The sequence below is a fragment of the Pan troglodytes genome, chromosome 7, assembly GCF_028858775.2.
Source record: "Pan troglodytes isolate AG18354 chromosome 7, NHGRI_mPanTro3-v2.0_pri, whole genome shotgun sequence".
Lineage (NCBI taxonomy): Eukaryota > Metazoa > Chordata > Mammalia > Primates > Hominidae > Pan > Pan troglodytes.
The window spans coordinates 96,675,269-96,697,900 of NC_072405.2; the positions used below are offsets into that span (position 1 = coordinate 96,675,269).

General features: G+C 38.8%; 1 protein-coding gene across 6 annotated transcripts in view; it reads left to right on the forward strand.

Annotated features, from left to right (window-relative positions):
- WWP1 (WW domain containing E3 ubiquitin protein ligase 1) overlaps nucleotides 1-22,632 on the forward strand; it is a 122,775-nt gene that overhangs the window by 77,116 nt on the left and 23,027 nt on the right. For all 6 annotated transcript variants that reach the window (XM_519843.8, XM_063817239.1, XM_009455598.5 and 3 more), the window contains 9 exons: nucleotides 3,513-3,608; nucleotides 5,934-6,108; nucleotides 8,997-9,051; nucleotides 9,652-9,736; nucleotides 9,861-9,989; nucleotides 13,698-13,773; nucleotides 13,879-13,950; nucleotides 16,835-16,923; nucleotides 20,860-21,019. In XM_519843.8, the coding sequence (XP_519843.4) occupies nucleotides 3,513-3,608; nucleotides 5,934-6,108; nucleotides 8,997-9,051; nucleotides 9,652-9,736; nucleotides 9,861-9,989; nucleotides 13,698-13,773; nucleotides 13,879-13,950; nucleotides 16,835-16,923; nucleotides 20,860-21,019 (937 nt within the window). The remainder of the gene's footprint in view (nucleotides 1-3,512; nucleotides 3,609-5,933; nucleotides 6,109-8,996; nucleotides 9,052-9,651; nucleotides 9,737-9,860; nucleotides 9,990-13,697; nucleotides 13,774-13,878; nucleotides 13,951-16,834; nucleotides 16,924-20,859; nucleotides 21,020-22,632) is intronic.

A 22,632-nucleotide genomic window follows, 5' to 3' on the forward strand; every position in this document is an offset into this window, starting at 1 on the left:
CTTCTTGATAAGCACTCACATTTAAAAACAGAATCTTTTATTGTGAAACATCACACATACACAGAAAAGTACTTTCCTTCAAAATATATAGATGAAACTGATTTATCACAAAATACACATTTGTAACCATCACACAAGTCAAGAAAGAGAACATTGTCAGCACCCCAGGAATACTCTCTCATGTCGCTTCTGAAACACTGCCTTCTCGAGTTCTTGTGTTTAAGAAAAAGGAAAATATTTTCTGGTTATTCTATTTTAAAATTGAAAACTAGTGTCTTAAACTCAGAAGTACCAGTTTGTATTTATTTACTTATTTATATTTTATTTTATTTTATATTTTTAAGACAGAGTCTTGCCCTGTCACCCAGGCTGGAGTCCGGTGCAATCTTGGCTCACTGCAACCTCTACCTCCTGGGTTCAAGCAGTTATCGTGCATCAGCATCCCAAGTAGCTTGGATTACAGGAGTATGTGCCACCATGGCTGGCTAATTTTTTTTTTTTCTTTGGGATTTTTAGTAGAGATGGGGTTTCTCCATGTTGGTCAGGCTGGTCTTGAGCTCCTGACCTCAGGTGATTCACCCTCCTTAGCCTCCCAAAGTGCTGGGATTACAGGTGTGAGCCACCACGCCCGGCCCACCAGTTTTTATTTTTAAAAATTATTCTTCTTTACCATATTAAGAAGACTAAAGAGAAATTAACAGGAATCACAGAAGAAAAAATGAGAATGGGAGAAACAAGAGATTGAGAGTCTTCAAAATAGAATAGGAAAAAGATAAAAACGTCATTTCCATAAATTCAGAGACCTACCAAAACCAAAACCAAAATTAGGATAGATATGCACAAAGAAAAGATACTGTGCACACAGATGAAAGAATTTTCATGGGGCAGTATCAACACATATTTCTTTAAGGCGATTTCTGCTAAAAATCTTTTAGATGGGTACTTTTGAAATTATAGCAAAATCAGTATATTATTTCATAGACACTTTGTGCCTTGGATTTAATATTAAGTTGAAGGTTTCTTCATTGTTTTTTTTTTTTTTTTTTTGGAAACTGAAAATTAGTGTTTATTGAATACCTAAAATGTATTCAGACAAAAATAGACTAGAACTAATTAGCATAATTATTGTAATCCTAGATAAATATCAAATGTCAGAAAAAGGGTAATTTTTATTTTTATTTATTTATTTATTTTATTTATTTATTTTTTTAATTGATAATTCTTGGGTGTTTCTCCCAGAGGGGGATTTGGCAGGGTCACAGGACAATAGTGGAGGGAAGGTCAGCAGATAAACAAGTGAACAAAGGTCTCTGGTTTTCCTAGGCAGAGGACCCTGCGGCCTTCCACAGTGTTTGTGTCCCTGGGTACTTGAGATTAGGGAGTGGTGATGACTCTTAACGAGTATGCTGCCTTCAAGCATCTGTTTAACAAAGCACATCTTGCACTGCCCTTAATCCATTTAACCCTGAGTGGACACAGCACATGTTTCAGAGAGCACAGGGTTGGGGGCAAGGTCATAGATCAACAGCATCCCAAGGCAGAAGAGTCTTTCTTAGTACAGAACAAAATGGAGTCTCCTATGTCTACTTCTTTCGACACAGACACAGCAACAATCTGATTTCTCTATCTTTTCCCCACATTTCCCCCTTTTCTATTCCACAAAACCGCCATCATCATCATGGCCCGTTCTCAATGAGCTGTTCGGTACACCTCCCAGACGGGGCGGCGGCCGGGCAGAGGTGTGCCCCACCTCCCTCCCGGACGGGGCGGCTGGCCGGGCGGGGGCTGCCCCCCACCTCCCTCCCGGACAGGGCGGCTGGCCGGGCGGGGGCTGCCCCCCACCTCCCTCCCGGACGGGGCGGCTGGCCGGGCGGGGGCTGCCCCCCACCTCCCTCCCGGACGGGGCGGCTGGCCGGGCGGGGGCTGCCCCCCACCTCCCTCCCGGACGGGGCGGCTGGCCGGGCGGGGGCTGCCCCCCACCTCCCTCCCGGACGGGGCGGCTGGCCGGGCGGGGGCTGCCCCCCACCTCCCTCCCGGACGGGGCGGCTGGCCGGGCGGGGGCTGCCCCCCACCTCCCTCCCGGACGGGGCGGCTGGCCGGGCGGGGGCTGCCCCCCACCTCCCTCCCGGACGGGGCGGCTGGCCGGGCGGGGGCTGCCCCCCACCTCCCTCCCGGACGGGGCGGCTGGCCGGGCGGGGGCTGCCCCCCACCTCCCTCCCGGACGGGGAGGCTGGCCGGGCGGGGGCTGCCCCCCACCTCCCTCCCGGACGGGGAGGCTGGCCGGGCGGGGGCTGCCCCCCACCTCCCTCCCGGATGGGGCGGCTGCCGGGCGGAGACGCTCCTCACTTCCCAGATGGGGCGGCTGCCGGGCGGAGGGGCTCCTCACTTCTCAGATAGGGCGGCGGCCAGGCAGAGGGGCTCCTCACTTCTCAGATGAGGCGGCCGGGCAGAGACGCTCCTCACCTCCCAGACTGGGTCATGGCTGGGCAGAGGCGCTCCTCACATCCCAGATGGGGCGGCGGGGCAGAGGTGCTCCCCACATCTCAGACTATGGGCGGCCAGGCAGAGACGCTCCTCACTTCCTAGACAGGATGGTGGCCGGGAAGAGGCGCTCATCACTTCCCAGACTGGGCGGCCGGGCAGAGGGGCTCCTCACATCCCAGACGATGGGCGGCCAGGCAGAGATGCTCCTCACTTCCCAGACGGGGTGGCGGCCGGGCAGAGGCTGCAATCTCAGCACTTTGGGAGGCCAAGGCAGGTGGCTGGGAGGTGGAGGTTGTAGCTAGCCGAGATCACACCACTGCACTCCAGCCTGGGCAACATTGAGCACTGAGTGAATGAGACTCCATCTGCAATCCCGGCACCTCGGGAGGCTGAGGCTGGCAGATCACTCGCGGTTAGGAGCTGGAGACCAGCCCGGCCAACACAGTGAAACCCCGTCTCCACCAAAAAAATACGAAAACCAGTCAGGCGTGGCGGCACGCGCCTGCAATCGCAGGCACTCGGTAGGCTGAGGCGGGAGAATCAGGCAGGGAGGTTGCAGTGAGCCGAGATGGCAGCAGTACAGTCCAGCTTCGGCTCGGCATCAGAGGGAGAGCGTGGAAAGAGAGGGAGAGGGAGACTGTGGGGAGGGGGGAGGGAGGGGGGAGGGGGAGGGGGAGGGGAGAGAGAGGTTTCTTCATTCTTGATTCAATTTCTGTTTTCTGATAATTTGGAATTCTATAAGTAACTTTTTAAAATGTGGGGTATTCTCTTCCTTTTCTGCTAACTATACTTTGAGTTTCCAATACTGTAATAAAAAGGGAATAATTAAGAGGTTAAAAAAGTACTAATAATTGAGAAAATGAACACTTCTGTATATATATATAATAGCCTTTGTATATATAGCTGTGTGTGTGTATAGTCTTTTAATGTAAAGCTTATCTGTAATTTTTCTGATTATAAGGAAGAGTCATTTTTAAGATTGTCCTAGTGTGTTGTCTCTTACTGTTATTTTTGTATTTTTATTAAAGGTGGGAACAAAGAAAAGATCCTCATGGTAGAACCTATTATGTGGATCATAATACTCGAACCACCACATGGGAGAGACCACAGCCTTTACCTCCAGGGTAATATAGCACTCTTTATGCATCTGTAATTATATTTTATCACACATGTGGTTTTAAAATTTATTTAGTACAGCGTAATTTGATTCTTTCATTCTGCATATATTCAATTTCTTTACATTTCCTTATATAAATAATGAATGTTCAGTCAATGAGATTAGATAATCTGTAGGGCTTCCTCAAGAGACTGTCAAGCATTGGCATGAGTTACTGAGAGAAGTTGCAAAATTTGATCAGTTGTCAGTCCTTCTTTGTAATTTTTTTAAGGAAAGAAAGGTAGTATTTAGGACAGTTTATATGTATGGTTCTCCATGGATAGTGATCTAAACTATGTTATTTCATAAGATTTAATGACTTAAATATTAAATGACTTAAAGGCCCAAATGATTTAATGACTTAAAGGCCCAAAACTATGATCTACAAAGATTGCCGTGAGTGAACTTATACCTAAAATTGTAGAAGGTTTTAAATTAATAAAGTTTTTATTACATACTAAAATTCATGCTATTAGGCTGTCATTCAAGGCCATTCACAAACGAGTCTTCCTTTACCTTTGTATTCTTTCATAACTGTCTACATAACTGCACTGATAGCTAGTCGAATTGTACTGTTTGCATTCATTTACTCACACATTCTATGTGTACCTGGAATATATTTCTTACATACTCAGATTTCCCTTCCAGATTCAATTTAAAGCCCACCATTTTAAAACACATTCAAAATCTAGAAAATTCAAGGCAGAGAAATGTTATTTTTATGGGATATTTCTCTTTTATGGAATAAAGCACTCAGGCCTTGACTCTACAGTATTAAATGAGAACGTATTGGAAAACATGGTGCTGATATTGCAATATAGCAAACCATGAAGTTCATTTTAACTATGACAAGATCATCAAGTTATAGTCATTCATTTAGCCCATTCATTGAGTGCCATGACTTGGGGTTTATTTCACTGAAACTGTTGTCCAAAAATTAGGCAGAGGTTGTCTTTAATTTCATCTTTAGCGTCTTATTATTCTCTTTGTGACCCCATTGTATTTTTAGTAATAAGTTTAAGGAATTTATAATTGGTTGCTGAAAGGAGTTTACAATCATTTTATAAATTAATGACAAAAATTGGTTTAATAGATCCTACATGTGTAGAACAGGTGGGAGTTGGAGTGAATCCTGGAGGATGAGTAGAATTCTGGTTGGTAGAGAAATAGGGAAGGGTATTCTGTGAGGCAAAGGGGAAACAAAATTCACTCATGACACCCTTGGAACCAGCAAATAGTTGGTTAGACTCTCACATGAGGCCCTTGTAGGATCTCAGGGAAATGAGGCTGAAAATGTGGACAATTCATTTTTATGCCATGCCAGTGAGCCATCATGGGTGGAATGACATGGAGTCCACCTGTGTTTCAGGAAGAAAATTGGCAGCAATATAATGGCAGGAAGATGAGTTAAAAAAGTAATAAAAAGAGTTCAGTTAACTCATTCTGAACATGGGCATTGGCTATAGAGCAGATTGCTTGGTATACAGCAAGCACTGTCAGTAAATGCTTATCAAAGAAAGAAGGAGAGGCCGGGCACGGTGGCTCATGCCTGTAATCCCCACACTTTGGGAGGCCAAGAGGTGGGAGGATCACCTGAGGTCAGGGGTTCGAGACCATCCTGGCCAACGTGGTGAAACCCCCATCTCTACTAAAAATACAAAAAATTAGCTGGGCATGGTGGTCTGCGCCTGTAATCCCAGCTACCCAGGAGGCTGAGGCAGGAAAATCACTTGAACCTGGGAGGCAGAGGTTGCAGTGAGCCAAGATCACACCATTGCACTTCAGCCTGGGTGACAAGAGCGAAACGCCATCTCAAAAAAAAAAAAAAGAGGGAGAAAGGATAGCCAGATTGATACTAAAACTGTTCATTCAGTGGCCTCTTTTTAGACAGTCTTTAGAAATTATATTAGGGCTAATGCTTTCCCTCCCCGTAAGGGGCTTAAAACCTAGATGATGTGTTGATAGCTGCAGCAAACGACCATGGCACATGTATACCTGTGTAACAAACCTGCACGTTCTACACATGTATCCCAGAACTTAAAGTAAAATTAAAAAAAAAAAGAAAATAAGCAAACTCTTGTAGTGCAGGACTAAACATTACAGTGATTAAAGGAAAAAAAAAAGATATTAGTGGTAGAATGGGAAGGTAATTTAGGTAAAATAAATAGTTCATAGTTTTATATGTTTTAGTTATTTTAACATGTCTTGAACTTGATATTTAAATTGAAGTAATAACTGCTTTTCATTTTCTTATATTGAGAGATTATTGTTTATTATTGTTTATTTGTGGTAGTTGGGAAAGAAGAGTTGATGATCGTAGAAGAGTTTATTATGTGGATCATAACACCAGAACAACAACGTGGCAGCGGCCTACCATGGAATCTGTCCGAAATTTTGAACAGTGGCAATCTCAGCGGAACCAATTGCAGGGAGCTATGCAACAGTTTAACCAACGATACCTCTATTCGGTAATTAGCAAATTGTAAGATGTTAACATAACTTCCTCCCTCAGGTGTTTCTTTTTTTATTTTTATTTTTTTTTTGCTATCCCTTGACCATAATCACATATCTATTTTGGTGATTTTTAGAAATGGTATAGACTGTGTTACAAGATATTTTTTAGTTAATCTTTAATAAATAGTGTTTCTGATATATATAAGCACTTTATAATACTTTAAAATATTCTAGTTTACTAACATAACTTATACATTAAGTTTTATATCCTAAGGGGTAGTTTCATAAATGCATTTCTTAATAAAATAATATTTTTACTAATTTTCAATCCTCCACTTTTATAAATTTTGTTTGCTTTCAACAAAACCAGTTACTTTATTATTTTACTTAGAGCCAGTCTTGCAGTATGCTACCTATTCTGATTCTCTTCCCAGATTCTAAGAAGCAACACTCATCTGTTTTGCTCCATCAAAGATATTTCTAGAACTCGAAAGTTTTATCCAAAAAATCTAATGCTGTCTGAAAATTTGACCAATTGGTGATTTACTTATTGCCATAAGCAAACATCCGTGAGAGGAGTGGAAAAAACAAAACAAAACTCCTCTGATAAATGGTGTGATCATAGGAGGTAGAAAAGATAAATTTTAAGTACTGGACAACTACAGATAGTGTTTTGAGGCAACTTGAAGAAACCTAAAATATAGAAGCTAGCAGATAGAAAGGAAGTAGGAAAGAGACATAGAAAGAAAATGTAAGTAACTTTCTCCAAAATCCTGCTGCAGTCTGGCTCTTTCAACCACATTTTTTTCAGAGGTTAAATAGTAAGTTCTCATTTGCAGGTTGACCTACTCTCCTGGTTATATGTAGCTAGCAGGGAGGGAGTGGGCAGCCTAGTTTCCATAGCGTTTCCTGCTGCCTTCAATTGCTGGTTCTTCCATGACTTGTACAGAAATCTGTGGTAAGGTTCCATAATTTAGCTGTATATAGTAATTATACCATGTGGTATATATAGTAATATATATAGGTATGTACATCCATAAAAAGTAATACATATAGCTTTGTTTTTGGTTGGACTTATCTGTACACATGAAAACCTTTGGTGAACAGGGCAGAATGAGGTAACAGATGTGTATCAGAAGAATGTTATCTTGCAAGTAATAGAATCTCCTTAAACACATTGAGGTTTAATTATCTCAGTACAACATCAAGTCTGGGGTAAAAGCGTAAGTGCTGCATTGACTCAGTAGTGTCATCAAGGACCCGGGTTCTTTCTGCCCTTTTGCTCTGCCATCCATGTCGCACTTCAGGCCTGTTACTTCGTTTATATACTCTGCACTATGGGCCTCACATCCGTAGTCTAGGCAAGAAGAAAGAGAAAGAGGAATTGAAAGGGCAGATGGCTCTGTTGTTGCAAGCCCTTGCCTTTTTTACTTAGCGAAGGATGCCCTCACCATGGCCTTCTGCCTATACCTCATTGGCCAGAATTGGTCACTCTACCAACTCAGCTGCAGGGAAGGGGGAATGGAATGATCTTTATGGCCACGTTTCTACCTCCAACAAAACAGGGTTTTGGTTCTCAAGAACAGGTGGAAGATAAATATTGAGTATAATTAACTGGGTCTGTTACAAGATTATATTCATCAAGATGCATATACTTTAAGAAATTATTTTTCAGGTAATGATTTTTATATTTGTCATTATTATAGAATTCTTGATAGAATGCTTATATTTTCTTCAGAATATATTTCTAGGTTATAAGAATGGAGGCATACATAAAAATGTGTTTTTATGTATGTATGAAAATATAAAAGATACTAATTAAAAGTTTATTTCTATAAATGATACTGGAGTTGAGTGTTAGTTTTATTAGTGGGCATTTGTTTTAAAGAAAATTGTGATAACTGTTCTATTTTTAAACAAATAATATTGCCTCATTTAAACATCATAATTTCCTATATGTTCTTCTCCCATTTCATCTTCCCTCTATAGATTAGTATGGAAGGACTGGGAGAGTAAAGTATTGATGCCAGTGTATTATTTTTAAATCATTTTAGAAAAACTAATAATTAATTTGGTTAGTTGATAGTCTCCTCTTCATGACATTTTATGAACTTAGTGTCTTGGCTGGGAGCGGTGGCTTACACCTGTAATCCCAGCACTGTGGGAGGCTGAGGCGGGTGGATTGCTTGAGCCTAGGAGTTCGAGACCAGCCTCAGAAACATGGCAAAACCTTGTCTCTACAAAAAATACAAATATTAGCCGGGTGTGGTGGCGCATATCTGTAGTCCTAGCAACTCGGTTGTTGCTGAGGTGGGAGGATTGCTTGAGCCCGGGAAGCAGAGGCTGCTGTGAGCTGAGATCACGCCACTGCACCCCAGTCTGGGTAATAGAGCAGGAAGATCCTGTCTCAAAAAACAAAGAACTTTGTGTCTTGAAATTGCTATATTTCCTTATAATGTGGACCTATCTATCTGTCTATATAATAATATAGATATATTTTTGAGACAGCTTCTCGCTCTGTTGTGCAGGCTGGAGTGCAGTAGTAGTGTGATCACAGTTCACTGTAGCCTCCACCTCCTGGGCTCAAGTGATCCTCCCACTTTAGCCTTCCAAGTAGCTGGGACTTTAGGCATGTGCCAACACGTCTGGCTAATTAAAAAAAAATTTTTTTTTATAGAGACAGGATCTTCCAGGCTGGTCTTGAACTCCTGGGCTTAAGTAATCCTCCCACCTTGCCCTCCCAAGGTGCTGAGATTACAGGCATGAGCCACTGCGCCCAACCCCTTATCATATTTTTAGAAAATTATTATAAAATGTGATTCTGCCACATGCTTGGCTTATTTCTACTTTCATATTAAAACACTGTTATTTTATTTCTCTCCCTAATCTTTTCTCCAATCAGGCTTCAATGTTAGCTGCAGAAAATGACCCTTATGGACCTTTGCCACCAGGCTGGGGTAAGCTGTTTTTGCTAATGATCTATAAGGGAGATATATATCTCTCCATATATATATATATATATATATATCCCTTATTTTATATATATATATCTCCCTTATATATGTCCCTTAACATATATATATCCCTTATAATATATATTTAATATGGATTATATATTCTATATATTATATATTCTGTAGAATGTTATATATTCTGTATACTATATAGAATATATAATCCATATTAAATATATTATATATTATAAGGGATATATATGTATATTATATATGTATATATTATAAGGATATATATGTATTATATATATAATATACAGAATATATAGAATAGATTATATATTAACGAATTATATATTATAGAATATATATTATATTCTACATAATTATCTATAATATAATATATATTCTCTATAATATATGTTATATTCTCTATAATATATATTATATTCTATATAATATATTCTATAATATATAAGGGATACATATATCCCTGATATGTTTTTATATATATAATATATATTATATATAATTATATATGTTCCTTATTTTATATATAGATCCTAAATAGTTATTAAATATTATACTCACTTTATATTTCAGAAAAAAGAGTGGATTCAACAGACAGGGTTTACTTTGTGAATCATAACACAAAAACAACCCAGTGGGAAGATCCAAGAACTCAAGGGTATGTATATACAGCAGCCTTAAGTCGTCTTGCATATATCAGTAGGTAGAACCAACCAACCTTGAATGAGATATTTTTAGTACCTAGAAAAGGTTCATCTTGTGATTTTAACTTTATCTTTTAGCTTACAGAATGAAGAACCCCTGCCAGAAGGCTGGGAAATTAGATATACTCGTGAAGGTGTAAGGTACTTTGTTGATCATAACACAAGAACAACAACATTCAAAGATCCTCGCAATGGGAAGTCATCTGTGTGAGTGAAAACCTGAAGTTCTCCTTTAAATATTGCTTAGTGAGCACATGAGATTTAGTCTCTAATTTATCCTCAAGTTTGGCAAAACATTTTACTTTTTGGTTCAAGAAAACCTACACAAGTGAAACCTTAGTATAGCTGTCTTTGCTCTCATTTGACAATGGATTTGCAGCATGTAAACTATTTATGTAGTGATTACTGTGTGCCGAGGATTGTTCTAAGTACTTCATAGGTATTAACTCATTTTATCTTCCAATAACCCCTTGAGGTAGATACTATTATTTTTCCCTTTACCAAGTGAGGAGAGGTACAGGGAGCATAACTAACTGTGCAAAGTTATAAGGCAAGTAATGGAGCTGGTTTCTAACGATGACAGTCAGTCTCTGTCTAGACTCTGTGCTCTTAACTGCCACATCATACTGCTGCAATGAGATGGTCAGTAAAATGATTTTTCCAGATTTAAAGATACTTTAATTAAGCAGTTGACAGATCTCTCCTTCATTCTTACTCTAAGGTGTCATGTCTTTGCATAACTAAGAAAATAGAAGCAATCCTAAAAGGTCTTTTGCAAAGTTGTACCACCATATCTGTCCGTCTCCTACCATCTCTCCTCCCTCCTGTTCCTATAGATGAACTGTCATTGTTATTATCAAAGTCTCATCCCTCTGCTGGTACATTCGATTCCTACCCCCACTTTTCTACTTAATTGCTCCAACAGTTATCACCTTTGTGTTGCATTATCAGGTTTTATTTCTCTACAAAATTATTCTTATCAGCTGTTATTTCTCCTAGATATAAAAAAAGAAGCAAAAAAAAAAAAAAAGAAATTACAACTCTTCCCTTTACCAATGTGTTCGATCGCAGTTCATTTTTTTGTTTTTTTTGAGACGGACTTTCGCTCCTGTCGCCCAGGCTGGAGTGCAATGATGCGATGTCAGCTCACTGCAACCTCCGCCTCCTGGGTTCAAGCGATTCTCCTGCCTCAGCCCCCTGAGTAGCTGGGATTACAGGCACCCGCCACCACGCCCAGCTAATTTTTGTATTTTCAGTAGAGATGGGGTTTCGCCATGTTAGCCAGGCTGGTCTCGAACTCCTGACCTCAGGCGATCCACCTGCTTTGGCCTCCCAAAGTGCTGGGATTACAGGCGTGAGCCATCACACCCAGCCCACAGTTCATTTTTATTGCTCCCCTTTACAGGAAAGCTACTTGCACGGTTGTCTCTGTATTGCTGTTCATAGTTTCTCCTTTAAACCAACTCCAAGGAAGTTCCCCTGACACTGAATTTGCAAGGGCACCAATGATCTTCACATTGTTAATCCAGGCGTTGGTTTGCAGTCCTGCCTGATTTGACTTACCAGGAACATTTGACACAATACATTTCTCTCTCCTGGCAAAAGTAGTGCTGTGAGCCATACTTTCTTGATTTCCCTCTGCGTTTCTGTTCTTCTATCTTTATTTTGCCGAGTCCTCCTTTTTTTCCTAAGCCTCTTTTTTTTTTTTTTGTTAACTACATTCATTCTCTTGATGCATCTTATTCAGTATTATGCTTTTAAAACATGTGCCTGCTAATGACTCACAAATTTAGCTCAGACTTCTCACTTGAAATTTTGCTTTCTATATTCAGCTGCTTATTGACATCTCCACTTGTAACTCCTTCTTGGTAGGTCCTGTAAAACCTGCTCTCTGGCCAGGCATGGTGGCACACACCTATAATCCCAGCACTCTGGGAGGTTGAGGCGGGTAGATCACTTGAGCCCAGGAGTTTGAGACCAGCCTGGGCAACATAGCAAGAACCAGTCTCTAAAAAAAAAAAAAATTATAACAACAACAACAAAAACCCAGCTCTACCTGTGATATTCCCTGTCACAGTTGATGATAACTCCACTCTAGCAGGTGCTTGGGTCAAAAATTTTGAAATCACCTTGTCATGGTGGCTCACACCTATAATCCCAGCAGTTTGGGAGGCCGAGGCGGGCGGATCACCTGAGGTCAGGAGTTCGAGACCAGCCTGGCCAACATGGTAAAATTAGCTGGGCGTGATGGCGTGTGCCTGTAATCCCAGCTACTCAGGAGGCTGAGGCAGGAGAATCGCTTGAACCCGGGAGGCAGAGGTTGCAGTGAGCCGAGATTGCACCATTGCACTCCAGCCTAGGCAACAAGAGCGAAACTCCATCTTAGGAAAAAAAAAATGTGGAATCATCCACAACTCCTCTATCTCTCCTACCTTACAAACAGTCCATCAAGAATTCTAGTTACCTCAACTTCAAAACATATCTAGAATCCAGCTATGTCTCACCACCCCCATTGCCACCATTTTGGTCCAAGCTACCATTATGTGTTGCCTGGCTTGGTAGCAGAGTCGTCTCTCTGCTTTCTTCCCACACCTTGTACAATGTTGTTATTCTCCATACAGCACAGAGACTGAATTTCCAAAACAAAATTTAATTAAAAGTCATTTATTTGCACAAAACCCTTCAGTGGTTTCCATCTCAATAAGAGTAAAAAGCACACTTTACAACAGCCTAAATGGCCTTATAGGATCTGACCCCTCTTATCTCTTCAACCTCCTCTTGGTTTTCACTCCTCCTCATTCACCGTGTTCTAGCTTCATTGGCCGCTAGCTGTGCCTTCAACACCTTCAGCTTCCACCTTGGGTCTTAGCCCTTATTCCGTCTGCCTGGTATGCTCTTTTCCCGAAACTCCATATGGCTTTTGCCCTCTCCTTCATGTTTTTGCTCAAATGTCACTTTGTCTGTGAGCTCTACTCCTTTTACCCTTTTGAAAATCACAAAATGCTTCTCATATCACTCCTTATCCTTTGTCCTTTTAACAATGCCTTTTTTATTGTTTTATTGTTCTAGGTCAGGAGTGATAAGACATTTTTACTTTACTTATTTATTATATTTTTTTGTCTTTTCTCCTTCACTAGTACATAAGCTCCACAAAACAGGCATTTTTACCTATTAATAAGTAATGCTGTCACTGTCTAGAAGAAAGCCAGGTACCAGCTATGCATTCAGTAAATGCTTTTTGAGTAAGTGAATTCACTTGAACCTGACAACACAAGAGAACATTTTTCATCTGTTCCAAAGTGTTCCTTAACATTATGAAAGTTCTTTGTGCCTGTCAGGCCCTCAATCAATAGGCAAGAGATCCAGGCTCTGTCACTGTGAGTCAAACCATATTGTAAAACCTGTATTCCTAGGTGCCGTGCCACCAACTCTGCCTTTTCTCTCACTGACCACGTGAACCGTGTGATCTGGATGACAATGTTGTTTCTAGGAATTTGATTTTGCTTTGCTTATTATCTCCAGGAATATTTGTTTGGGTTTTAGGTTAGGCTTAGGATGTGGTAGAATTTCCTTCCACGTCTCTTCTGTCTGGAGCCTCTGTCCTCCTTAGATTTAAGGATTATCAAAGATTTTCTTTGAAATAGTCTGTAGTAGACTTTGATATTTCATTTAACTCACTAACAAAAGATCCAGCCATAAATACAGTGTCCTTCTTTGTGTATATGTGTGTCCTGTTGCTGTAATAGTCCCCATTACTTGAGCTTCTTTTGGCCCACCATGTATGTATACCCTTCTCTCCCAGCAGAAATCTTCCTGTGGTATTTTGTTGGACTTTAGTACACTCTGATTTTATACTGAATACTAAATATTCAACTTTATTATGAGTTAATTTGGTTTATTTTTGTTTTTCTTTAGAACTAAAGGTGGTCCACAAATTGCTTATGAACGCGGCTTTAGGTGGAAGCTTGCTCACTTCCGTTATTTGTGCCAGGTACTATAGTGGTAAATAAATCTTATACTCAATAATTTAGTCTTCTCTTTATACAATACATATACTATAACTCAGATGATATTATGATGTTATTTTTGTTTTTAGTCTAATGCACTACCTAGTCATGTAAAGATCAATGTGTCCCGGCAGACATTGTTTGAAGATTCCTTCCAACAGGTAAGGAGGATTTTAGCAGAATAAAACACTATTTGTCTCATTGTATTCTGTGCATCTAAAGAAAGTCAGGGTTTTAGAGATTTTTAAACCACCCAGAACACAGCTATAATAATAATGACTGCCACCGCCACTTGTTGAGTGCCTTTGTTTTGTTTTGTTTTGTTTTGTTTTGTTTTCTTAAATAGAGATGGAATTTCGCCATGTTGCCCAGGTTGGTCTCGACCTCTGGGCTCAAATGATCTACCCACCTTGGCCTCGTAAAATGCTGGGATTACAGGCTTGAGCCACTGCATCTGGCCTGAGTGCCCATTTTAATCATAGTTACACTAAACCCTCCCATATACTGAGTGATTATCATTTGCAAAACACCGGCATCTTACATTTCTCATTTTATTTCATTCATCCTCACAGCATCCCTTTGAGATAGCACTTATTGTATCTCCATGTTATAGGTAAAGGTACTGAGACTGAGAGACATATCATGAATTTAGATGTGTATTTACTAAAATAAAGCTTAAACAGCTTTTGGAACAAGTTGATTCTTGTTTTGACACAATACTTGGCTAAGAATTTATTACCTCAAAGTTTTGATAATGCTATCAAATTAAAATTAAATTGGTAGATACTGTATTCCATTTGAGAATTCCTTTAATAACTTTATTTTCACCTTTATGTTTCTGTTTAAATGTGATCTCAGAGAGACCTTCTCTGAGCCTACTATTTTAAGATGGCAGTCCTTCTCTTCTCCCTCACAGTCACATTCCAGCCATTTATGGTGCTTTATTCTTTTTCATAACCACCCAACATAGTGTATTTTGTCTTCCTTACTAGAATGTGAGCTCCATGAGAGCAGGGATTATTGGTTTACTGCTGTTCTGCCTAGTACCTAGAATAGTGCCTTTGCACATAGAGGGTATTCAATAAATATTTGATGAACAAATAAATGAATGCAATATTTCTTCCTTTCCTGAGTCATCTGCAGAATATTTAAGGATAAATAATCCAAATACTGTATTGTCAGTTTTTGCCCAATGAAGTGGAGAATTTTTCATAATGAGACGTCTTATTCCCCCCCTAGTATTATAATGATGAACCAAATTATGCTGTGTACTCAGGCATACAGGGACTTTTATTTATACTTTGTACAAGCCAAAATGGAGTAATGATACTCTGAGCCCCAAGAGAATTTCAAACCATAGCTTAATTTTACGATTGGACTTTGGGCATGATACTTAAACTATTATCAAGTTGATTTTTTCTTTTGAGTTAATAAATTCTTAGCAAACTAAGTGTAAATAGGTCAACTTTTTCTAAACTCTGGATTGATTTTAGTAAATGTACATCTGAATTCATGGTAGACTTTATTTTGCTTTTTACCCTGTCTTGGGAAGAATCATGGTCTATTTGATGTATAGCACTGAGCCCACGACTGCCTCCAAGGAGGCATGCTGGTGAGCTGTGCTTCAACCCAGACTTGCCAGTCTTGGCTCTGGTCCTGACATATGTGTGGAATGTAATTTATTTCTATCCAAAGTAAAGCCTACTTACTAGTAACCTTGATGTAAGCTATTAAAGATTATGAAAATTTGGTATAGGTATTGTTTTTAAGTTATACTAGCCTGTGAATAAATTCATCATTGTATAAATAATTGCTCATTATAGCTGAGTTCCTTTCCTACTGAGAAATGGAATGTGTGGTATAAACAGGATGCAGAACAAAGTCTTTTGCCTCTAAGTACTGGTAGTCAGAAAAATTTACCTGTTGGAAGATTTTGGTACAGTTTGGGGAAACCAGCAGGGGAGATAATATTTTTAACCTTAAAAGCCTTTTGTGTCAAACTCTTCCTGTCTTGTCATTAACCCAAAATAGAACTATCCATTTAATACTAGAAGGAGGAAAGAGTATAGTTGACCCTTAAACAACACAGGGGCTAGGGGTGCTGACCCCTTGCACAGTTGAAAAGCCATGTATAACTTTTGACTACCCCAAAACTGAACTACTAATACCTACCATTGACTGGAAGCCTTACCAATAATGTAAAGAGTCAGTTAACACATAGAGTCAGTTAACACATATTTTGTATAATCTATGTATTATATACTGTATTCTTTTTTTTGAGACAGAGTCTCGCTCTGTCGCCCAGGCTGGAGTGCAGTGGCACGATCTCGGCTCACTGCAAGCTCCACCTCCCGGGTTCACACCATTCTCCTGCCTTAGCCTCCCGAATAGCTGGGACTACAGGCGCCCACCACCACGCCTGGCTAACTTTTTGTATTTTTTAGTAGAGACGGGGTTTCACCATGTTAGCCAGGATGGTCTCAATCTCCTGACCTCGTGATCCGCCTGCCTTGGCCTTCCAAAGTGCTGGGATTACAGGCCTGAGGCACCACACCCGGCCTGTATACTGTATTCTTATAATAAAGTAAGCTAGAGAAAAGAAAATTTTTTTAGAAAATCATAAGGAAGATAAAATACATATACTGTTCATTAAGTAGAAGTGGATCATCATAAAGGTCTTCATTCTCATTGTCTTCACATTGAATAGGCTGAGGAGGAGGAAGAGGGCTTGGCCTTGTTGTCTCAGGGGTGGCAGAGACTGAAGAAAATTCAAGTATAAGTGGACCTGTGCATTCACCATGTTGACTTAAACTCATCTTATTTACGGGTCAACTATATGTGAAAGTGAGTCAGGAAAAGCTTAACAGATTGATATGTATGTCTTCATCTAGTTTGTGAAAGAAACCAATTCATCTCTTGAGTTAAAAGCATTGTATAAGATAAGGAAATGTGTTATTTTGAAAATAGAGATTAAATTTAAATTGTTTTGAAAGGAACTTGTACTGCATGTGAGTATTTAATATTCATGTTTTTGTTTTTAATTAGATTATGGCATTAAAACCCTATGACTTGAGGAGGCGCTTATATGTAATATTTAGAGGAGAAGAAGGACTTGATTATGGTGGCCTAGCGAGGTAAAATAAAAAACACATATGTGCCTTGAAATAAGTATATCTCATTGTATGCAGGGAAAGTATTCTTCAAAACATATGTGAATATATTGTATTAAATTTTTGAATTAACAACCCAGAATTTTTCTCAAAAATACACACGGTAACCATTATTATTATTACTACTCTTGGTTATCTTTCTATACATCTTTACATATATGTAAATTCGTATATATGTGTAATATAGTATATATTTGCTGCTTTTTTTAACAATTATACAATGTACAAAATGTAGGATCTGATTTTGTTTTTTTATATAGTGTGGACATCTTTCTATGTTAGCATATATACAGTGAGTGAATGAATTTGTTTATTTCTTTTTTCTTCTTGTTTTTTAAAAAGTTTTAAAGGCTGGACGTGGTGGCTTACGCCTGTAATCCCAGCACTTTGGGAGGCCAAGGCGGGTGGATCATGATATCAGGAGATCGAGACCATCCTGGCTAACACGGTGAAACCCCGTCTCTACTAAAAATAAAAAAAATTAGCCAGGCGTGGTGGTGGGCGCCTGTAGTTCCAGCTACTCGGGAGGGTAAGGCAGGAGAATGGCGTGAACCCAGGAGGCGGAGCTTGCAGTGAGCTGAGATCATGCCACTGCACTCCAGCCTGGGTGATGGAGCAAGACGCTGTCTCAAAAAAAAAAAAAAAAAAGTTTTTAAAGCTTTTTGTAGAAATGAGGGTCTCACAGTTTTGCCCAGGCTGATCTTGAACTCCTGAGCTCAAGAGATTCCCCCAACCTTGGTCTCCCAAAGTACTGAGATTACAGGTGTGAGGCACAGCACTCAGTCTGAATATTTTCTTTTTTAAAATGGCTGTACAATATTCTGTTGTATGGAAATATCATAATTAATAGATTAGCATGCATACATTCTTATTTTTTGCTATTGTAAGTAACACCATATTTTGGTTTTATGTTTATGTTTTTAGTCCAATCTGAGTCTCTTTTGGGAATAAAGTTTTCTACATTCACTAAATATATTGTTAACAGTAGACACTTGTGAAGCAATATGGGTGGAAAATCCTTTTATTTTTCAATTTTGTCCCTTATTTGTTCTGCCCCAGCCTAATTTGGCAACAATTTATTGTTTAGCAAAACATTTTGATTAAATCTTTCTAAAGAATTCAAACTTGCTTTTCATAGAAACAACTCCTTTTTTGAACTCATTTCAGAGGTGTACAGAATTACAAAATCACAGTTTTAACACAACTGGCAAAAAGAGATACAGAACCAAGTACAACTGGTGGGGATAGATAAGTAATAATATATGTGGAATTATCAGAGTTTTGTTTATATTAGCATATTTCCTCATTTACAACATCATTAAACTTTTCCAGAAACGAAACACTGCCTATCATAATAAATGTTCATATTGCATCTATTACGAGTTTATCTCAATTTCAGAAATGTTCAGACATAAGAAAGGTACATCTCAGAAATGAGGAAATATGGTATTTTTACAGTGTGTCTTTATTAACATTTGCATTCTTATCTGAGCCCTTATTTGCCTCAACTATTTGGGTCTAAGTTTTATATTTTGATAGTTTTAATGAATATAGCTAGTTCCTCCATAACATGATTTTTTATTCCTAAATTTTTTATTTAATTCATGTATTGGTGGGCTAGATTCATCAAATGGTTTATTAAAGAGTTTACAGTATTGATATATTCCTACAGTCTTTGCATAATGTCCTCTGTTGCTTTTACATATAAACAACAATTTCACTAGATATAAATTTCTCACACACTTGTTTTTCCAATACTCAGACATTGCTTTACTGTTTTCTAGCATTGAATGTTAGTACTGTGAAGTGTGAGGCCAGCCCCTTGTAAGAACCTTATTTTTCCTCTGGGTGCCCACACAGTCCTTTTTCCTGAAGTTCAATAATTTCACTGTTGATTGTTTTGTATCTTTTTTTAGGAATATATTAAGATCTTCCTTAATGTCAGGGAAGTTTTCTTCTATTATGTCTTTGAATATTTTTTCTGTTCCATTTGTTCCATTTTTCTTCAGGAACATCAGTCATGGGTATGTGGAATCTCCTTTGTCAGTCTTACATGTCTGTCATCTTTTCTCTGATCATTTTTATCTTTGTGCTTTTCCATTTTATTTTGATTTTTCTCAAGCCTATCCTCATGTCACTGTTTGCAGTACTGCCCTACGTTTTGCTGCTTCTAATGTGATTTTTCTTCATTAGTGGTTTTACTGTTTTCTTCATTTTCTTCTTTAGGCTCTGCTAGCTCATCTGTTGTCTCATAATTTTTTCAACCTCTTGTGTCTCTTCAGTTTATTTGAGAGTATTGAGAAGAATATGTTGAAAGTTAATTCTTCTGCCTCTTGCTAGTTAGGAATTTTTCTTCCTTTTCTGCTAGCATCAGAGGAAAAGAGTAGATGCCATGTTTTAGCCATTCTTCTTTTGAATTGATTCAGTTTTCTCTGGGCTGTTGTTTGCTAAAAATTATCTGAAGCATCTGGAGGGTTTATTCCTAGTTTTTATATATGTGTCTAAACACACGCTCACAAGACCTGCTCCATCCTCTTACCTGGGGTATGTCTTACTTCAGCCTCATCATAGAGGGAAGTCACTTGGTTCAACTACTACTATGTTACAACTGGACTTAGTTTTAATAATTGGTGTTTACTATTTCTAGTTGATTTTGTTGAGGACTCCCTTCTCTACCCTTCAGGCAGTATCAGTGATTGTGTTTTATAACCTTTAGAAAAACGTTTATTAACAGGCTGCCAGGCCAGATGTAGCCTACATAGAGGTGGCCCTCATTGTGATTTTACAGTTTTTAAATTACTTGATGACATTTGAAAATCATTAGATTATGCTTAAGAATGAAGATTTCTGACTTCTCTTTAAAACACTCGACCCGCAATCCTGCCTTCTCCTGTGGCGTCAGTGGGCTGAATCAGAGTCGTTGTTTCCCCTGTAGATTAGCATATACTCTGTTTCACTACGGTGTCCACCACTGCCCAGTTGTCTGAGGACTACGATAATATGCCTAGAAATTCTTCTTCCTTAAAACCAATAATTCAGCAGGTATATAAGGAATGGAGGATTGTGGCTAAGCAGAGAATGTGAGCCCCATCTAGAGAATAGAGAAGGAATCCCCTTGTACTTACAGATTACTGTAAGCATTTGAGTTTGGAACCCTTCTTTAGAAGAAATTGCTGTTGAAAAGAACCTTTTAGAGATTGGGTTTATCTTGTAATACCTTTATCTAGTTGGATTTCGCATATTGGACTTTAAAATGGGTGGTAAAAGGTTAGAGATTGCTTATCACATTTAAAGATTTAACCTTTTAAATTTTAGTTTCATTTTTAATGCAATGACAATAAAAAGTGTTAAATAGCTGTGTATCTCGGTATCACCTGCAAATGTATATTAAAACCTGTTGTATATACATCCTAGAGTGCTTGTAAGAGTTAAGAATACAAAAAAATACATGGCTTTTGCCTTTGAGAAACTTACAGTCTGATGGATGGGGCAAGTCATGTGCATAAAAATGAATTAATATTGTGAGGTTGTTACAACAGAGTATTCAGTGACTGATATTAATACAAATACACTGGAAATTGCCTCAAAAAATTGTTGAAATGGGATTTAAGCTGAATTGAAGTTGAGGAGACATATCCAAGCAAAAGTGTGGCATACAAATAAGCATGTTATATCTATATGAGGATCAGTGAATTTGTAGTTTGGCCACATCGAAACTAGCAGGTAACTTAAATGGAGAGCCAGATCATAGAAGAACTTGGATAGAGGGCCAAAGAATTGGGCAGTGGAGTTCTTAAAGACTGTTGAGCAGAGGTATGATGTATATATGAGTATATTTAAGATCTGTTTTTAAATTCACATATTAATGCTAAAAAATAACCTTGACTTATTTTCTTATAGAGAATGGTTTTTCTTGCTTTCACATGAAGTTTTGAACCCAATGTATTGCTTATTTGAGTATGCGGGCAAGAACAACTATTGTCTGCAGATAAATCCAGCATCAACCATTAATCCAGACCATCTTTCATACTTCTGTTTCATTGGTCGTTTTATTGCCATGGTGAGTTCCTGACTTTATTATTTTTATTTATTTAAATTTGTTACAAATGTATTAGAGAAGGCTTTTAAAAAAAAAAAAAAGGATAAGCATTATATTTGCTATTCACAAATTTTGTTACCAAGAAAGTTTCCCTGGAGAGTGTAAAAATATATTTTTTGAGTACCTGTATAAAATCAAGATTATGAATATGAAGACTATGTTTATACAGCCACTTAGTCTTTAAAAGTCCTTTCATTTTTAAATTTAAAACCCATTTATAGTATGACTACTTTTATTTGTTTATTTTTAATAGAAAAAATTTTAATTCTTTTGAGACAGGATCACAGTCTGTTGCCCAGGCTGGAGTGCAGTGGTGTGATCTCAGCTAACTGCAACCTCCACCTTGCAGACTCAAACAATCCTCCCACCTCAGCCTCCCAAGTAGCTGAGACTACAGGCTCGCACCACCATGCCAGCTAATTTTTTTGTATTTTTAGTTGAGATGGGGTTTCATCATGTTGCCCAGGCTGGTCTCAAACTCCTGAGCTGAAGTGATCCGCCTGTCTCGGCCTCCCAAAGTGCTCAGATTACAAATGTGAGCCACCACTCCCAGCCTACTTTTCAATAAAAGGAAAATCTGAGCTATCTAATAATTGTATTTGATTGTTTTTGGAATTTTAAGAGCTTTGCAGAAGACCTTATGGAACTATTGTCTTTTGGGAAGTGTTTGTATTTATTTATTTACGTATTTATTTACACTTTATTATCTATTAATTCATTCAGCAAAAATTTATTGACAGCCTACTGTAATGCCAAGCACTGTTTTAGGCTCCAGAGATGAAAAGAATACACAGTCCCTGCTCTCAGGGACCTAAATTCCATTAGATAGAAACGAGTAATCAATAGATATATTCTGAAGGAAAGAGTGTGTTGCTTTTTTTATATGGTATGGTTAGAGGAAACCTCACTGATGGATGACACATGAACAGAAATTGAAGAAAGCTAGGGACTGAATCATGTAGATATCTTGGAGACTATTCTAGGCATAGGGAACAGCAAGACAAAGGCTCTAATGTGGGAGTGCATTCTTGATTGAGAAAGAGACCAGTATAGTTGCAGCAGAGGATATGAGAGAGAATGTAATAGGAGATGAGATTGAGAGATGCTGTGTGGGACCTTCAGGAAATTCACGTAAGAGTTGAGTAGGGCAATGAGTGACCTGATCTAACTAACATGATCTGACTTAAATTTTATTAAGCTTGCTTTACGAGTATGTAGAAGACAGACTATAATTGGGGGCATAGGAAAACATGGATAGAAGCAGGAAAATCATTTGTAACAATCCAGGTGAAAGATAATAGTGGCTTGGACTTGTGTCTTCTAGCAGTGGAGGAAGTGAGAAGTGATTTGGATTCTGGGTATATTGCGAAGTTAGAACTAACAGTTTTCTGACAGATTAGATGCAGGGGTGTGAGAGAGAGTCAAGTATGGCAACAATATTTATGGCCAGCTTGTCTGGTTGCAAATTTTGGGTATGAGAGAAATCCAGAATATTTAGGTTTGGCTTGTTAAGTTTGAAGTAGACATCCACATGGAGATGTAAAAGAGATAGTTGGAGGTATAAGTCTGGCAAT